General features: G+C 52.9%; 1 protein-coding gene across 1 annotated transcript in view; it reads left to right on the plus strand.

Moving 5' to 3' along the window:
• The window catches only part of RBM42 (RNA binding motif protein 42), a 7,737-nt gene extending 6,459 nt beyond the window's left edge, over positions 1-1,278 (plus strand). Inside the window, exons 9-10 of the mRNA XM_007470997.1 lie at positions 880-1,074; positions 1,166-1,278. Coding sequence (XP_007471059.1) covers positions 880-1,074; positions 1,166-1,278 — 308 coding nt within the window. The remainder of the gene's footprint in view (positions 1-879; positions 1,075-1,165) is intronic.
• Positions 1,279-4,679: the final 3,401 nt, after the last annotated feature.

The raw sequence follows: 4,679 nt of genomic DNA on the forward strand, positions 1-4,679 counted from the left end.
TGGGACCATCTACCCACCCCAGGCCAGAGCCATGGCAGCGCCGGCCCAGATGTGGCCAGTGCAGGCTGTAGGCCCTAGTTCTGTGACCTTGAGCAAGTCACTTAGCCCTTCAAGCTTCATTTTCCTCATCTCCAGCAAGGGGATGGTAATAGTATATGCTCATGGGGAAAGGGATTCTTTGGGCTTGAGCACATTTGGTCGAGGCTCAGGCCCAGCCCAGGGGATATGTCCAGGAATGGCAGCTGAAGTTGGCCTTGGAGAAGAATCAGGCAGTATGTTCAGGTTTAAGGGACTCAAGGGGGATTAGAGTGGGCTTTGCAGAAGAAGCAGAGCTGAGGAATGATGAAGTCTGTGGTACCAGGGTGCCATTATGGGAGCCAGTGGCTGTCAGGGGCCCAGGGAATGTCCATGGGGAGGTGTTCAGGAGACCAAAGGATGCTGTGGGCTTGGAGGACAGGCCAGGGCTGGGATGACGAAGGTAGGGGCTTCATCGAGGGAATGGGTGAGCTGGCCCTGGGGTGGGGCAGGGCAGGGCAGTTAGTTAAAAGTGAGGACTCTGGAGCCAGATGCCTGAGTTCATGTCCCAGCTCTGCCGCTTCCTGATTAACTTGGGGCGGGTGACTTGACCTCTCTGTGCCTTGGTGTGAAGGGTTGTTGAGAGTGCCAGATGTGCTAAAACCTCATGGGTGCTTAGCAGAGAGCCTAGCACAGGGTAAATACTATACAGGCATTGGCTGTTATGACCAAGAGGGCCCCAGGCAGAGACTGCTGGGCATACAGAGGAAGAGGGCTTGGTGATGTTTCCAGAGAAGGTGGGGTCACTTAAATAAGACTGAGCCAGACATCTGTATCCTCTGACCTCCTCTTTCCCAACCCCAGATGACTTCCGAATCTTCTGTGGGGATCTGGGCAATGAGGTGAATGATGACATCTTGGCACGAGCCTTCAGCCGCTTCCCATCCTTCCTTAAGGCTAAGGTGATCCGCGACAAGCGCACGGGCAAAACCAAGGGCTATGGCTTCGTCAGCTTTAAGGACCCCAGCGACTATGTGCGCGCCATGCGTGAGATGAATGGTGGGTGCAGCCTTCCCTAGGGTCAGTGGGCATGGCAGGCATCTGGCCTGAGCCTGACCCCAAGCCTGACCATGAACCCTCCCTCCCACAGGGAAGTACGTGGGCTCACGCCCCATCAAGCTGCGCAAGAGCATGTGGAAGGACCGGAACCTGGACGTGGTGCGCAAGAAGCAAAAGGAGAAGAAGAAATTGGGCCTGAGATAGGGTCTGTGGCTGGGCACCCGCTCCCACCCGGCCGGGCGCTGGCTCCTCCCCACAGCTCTTTGGAAAATCCTCAACTATCCACCCACCCATCCTCCCCAAAACCAGTTTCAATAAATTTACGTTCATTTCCATCCTTGGCTAGGCTTGAAAGCACTCTTTGGGGGGCAGGGCTTAGCATCCCCCACTCTGGGAATAGTGGGGAGCCTTGAACGTTTACTCAGACACGCAGATGGGCTTTTTTCGGTCCCTGCTGCATGCCCCTTACATCTTCTTGAAACCTCTTAAGTGCACGTCCAGTGCAGCCTATTCCACAGAGGAGGAAGTAGAGGCTTAGGGCAAGGCCGAAGCCAAGCAGAGGCTCAAACCTGTGGTCTTCTGACTCCACCCTGTGTTCGCAGCACCAAGATAAGGGGGTCTTCTGGGCCTTGCCCTTCTGGAGCTCACAGCCTTCCAGGCTTTCATCCATTCAGCAGACTCTCATCAAGGGCCTGGACAGTGCTGGGGACACAATGGTGACTTAAACAGCCACAGGCCCTGTTCCCTCCAAGTTTATGGTCCAGTGGCAGAAGATAGGGCTGTAGCCAGACAGTCACAGCCCAGAGTGATGAGGGTTGGGATGGGAGCCATCCTGGGAGTCAGGGAGGGGCTTCCTCAAGGCACTGGCCACTTCTGAGACTCTCATTCTCTTCCTGTCGTTCTCTCTCCTAGTCTCTGCAGTTGTCACCCTCTAGGTCTCAGACTGTTTTCTCGTTTCTTCACTCTGCCAAAATCCAGCCAACTTCTGCTCTATCTCTTTGAGTGTTTCTCTGTGCCTCCTTCTCTGTTTCTCTGTGAGTGCCCCTCTGATTCTTGTCTCTAAGTGTCTGTATCTCTCTGAGCCTCTCTTCTCTCTCTGCATCTGTAAGTCTCTCCCCCACTCCTGTTTCCCAGCTCCACGCTTGTCTCTGCCTGTCTGAAGCAGTGTCCATGCAGGAACTTGAATGCCAAACTGGGAGCTTAGACTTCACCCTGAAAGCAGCCAGCCCTGAGAAGCTGAGACAGTTCAAGCAGGGGACTAGCATCACAGATTTGCACTTTAGAAAAATCTGGGGTTCTGGAAGGAGGCTGGAGCAGTGACCAGGCAAAGGAGGGAGATGGCATGCGGAGGGGATGAGGGCCTCCCTGGGACATAGCCATCAGAACCCCTGATTGGGAGAGGGCTTGGGAGGGAGGGGAGAAACAATGCCAAGGCTTCTCAGGGAAGCCAGTTACCCAGGAAAGGTGTCAAGTTTCCTCAGTTCCTGTCTTCCTCCCTTACTGACCCCTCTGACGTCACATTTTCCAGTCTGGTTAGAGGGGTGAAGGCCTCCCATCAATGGCAGGAAGTACCCTTCAGCCCCCTGCCACCTGGGCTGGACCACCCAGCTCCAGAACCCTCAAACCCCATCCCCACATCACTAGCCCTCACTACTCCTGACCCTCTTCTATTCACTGCAGGCAAAGGAGGAGATGGAAAGAAGAATGATTCCAGAAAGGCGGGTTTTAAATGTGTGCATTTAAGTCCTGAGGGGAGAGAGAAAAAGATCAATGTGGTTGAGAGACAGGGACCGAAATGGAAGGGATGTAGTGAGCAGAGACAGAGAGGTGGGGAGGGAGACAGGAAGAGATGAGAATTGTGGGTCTGAGGCAGTACAATGGGAAGGCAGATGGGGAAAAAACCCAGGGAGGGAAAGCGATGGAAACAGATAAGGAGATAGGGTGAGAGATAGGAACACTTAAAGACAGGTGGGGAGGGACTGAGACATCAGAAGAGACTTGGGGGAATTCCCTGGGGTCCAGTGGTTAGGACTCCTTGCTTTCGCCTCTGAGGGCGCAGGTTCAACCCCTGGTCAGAGAACTAAGATCCCACAAGCTGTGAGGTGTGGCAAAAAAAAAAAAAAAGTTACTGCAGTCAGGCCTGGTACAACAGAGACCCAGGGCCAGGGACGTCAACCCAGGGCAGAGAGACATGGAGAGACAGATACATACAGACAGGAGAGAGGCCAGCTTCAGGGAGAGGAGGCTCCAGCCCTGGTGGGGCACAGCAGGTGGAGACTCCTTTCAGAACCCTGGGTGAGATGGATGGAGGGACTGGTGATGCCCGAGGGCTCTGTGGTTCAACCAGCGCTGGGTCCAATCCCAGGAGCCCCAGGACCACCCACTGTGTGACCCAGTAAGTTGCTCTTCCCGTTGAGGCCCAGTTTCCCTCCTGTAACAAAGAAGGGCAGTGCCCACAACCCCCACTCCTCCCATCCCCAGAATGGCAAGTGGTTAGTGATTGAACTGTGTGAATATTGGAAATGGCCCATATTAAAGAGGTTATTTTTGTTTTTGTTTTTGTTTTTGTGGTATGCGGGCCTCTCACTGTTGTGGCCTCTTCCATTGCAGAGCACGGGCTCCTGACGTGCAGGCTCAGTGGCCATGGCTCACAGGCCTAGCCGCTCTGCGGCATGCGGGATCTTCCCAGTCCAGGGCACGAACCTGTGTCCCCTGCATCGGCAGGAGGACTCTCAACCACTGTGCCACCAGGGAAGCCCTAAAGAGGTTTTTTTAATGGTAAATATTTACTTATCAATATTGCAGGATGGGTACAAGCACAGGCTCTGAAGCCAAGCTACCAGGGTTTAGGGTTGCCAGATTTAGGAAATAAAAATACAGGGCACCTAGTTAAATTTGAACTTAAGACAAACAACAAATACTTTTTTAGTATAAGTGTGTCCCAAATATTGCACGTGTGCATGTACATGTCGCAAGTATACATGGTTTGTTTTTTTGCTGAATCATTGGAAACAAGTTACAGACACAACACTTCACCCCTAAATATCTCAGTGTTCCTTATAGAGATAGCTTTCATATCATAATACCATTATCACATCTAAGAAAATGACTAATTCTATATCTCATATTCAGTTCATATTCAAATTTCCCCATTTGTCCTGAACTGTTATTAGCAGGGAAAGGGCATGGATTCTGGAGATGAAGAAAAGTGGAAGGAATTCCTCCTCAATTTCCCCTTTCATAAAATCGGGATAAGACTAGTACCTACCTGGTAAGCTGATTAAACAAAGGCCCAGGGCACAGCCGGTGGCATGTAATGAGCCCCCAATAAGTGTTAGCTATTATTATCACTGTTGTTATTGTTCATTGTCCTCGGAAGCAGCCCCAGGACTTCCCCTCAAAGCCCTCAGAAGGGGAGACGTGGGCCTGGTGGAGGATCCCAGGTCAACCTACCCCCACAGGCCCCCTGTGGATGGTGACGTCTGCCCACCGGGGGTCTGGCCGGAAATCCCCCTTCCTGTTGCAGATAAGCCTGGCGCAGCCCAGCTGACCCCAGGCTCTCCTCCCCCACCACCTCCCGTGTCACAGGATCAAGTCCCCAAGCC

The sequence above is a fragment of the Lipotes vexillifer genome, unplaced genomic scaffold (assembly GCF_000442215.2).
Source record: "Lipotes vexillifer unplaced genomic scaffold, Lipotes_vexillifer_v1.1 scaffold182, whole genome shotgun sequence".
Classification (NCBI taxonomy): Eukaryota; Metazoa; Chordata; class Mammalia; order Artiodactyla; family Lipotidae; genus Lipotes; species Lipotes vexillifer.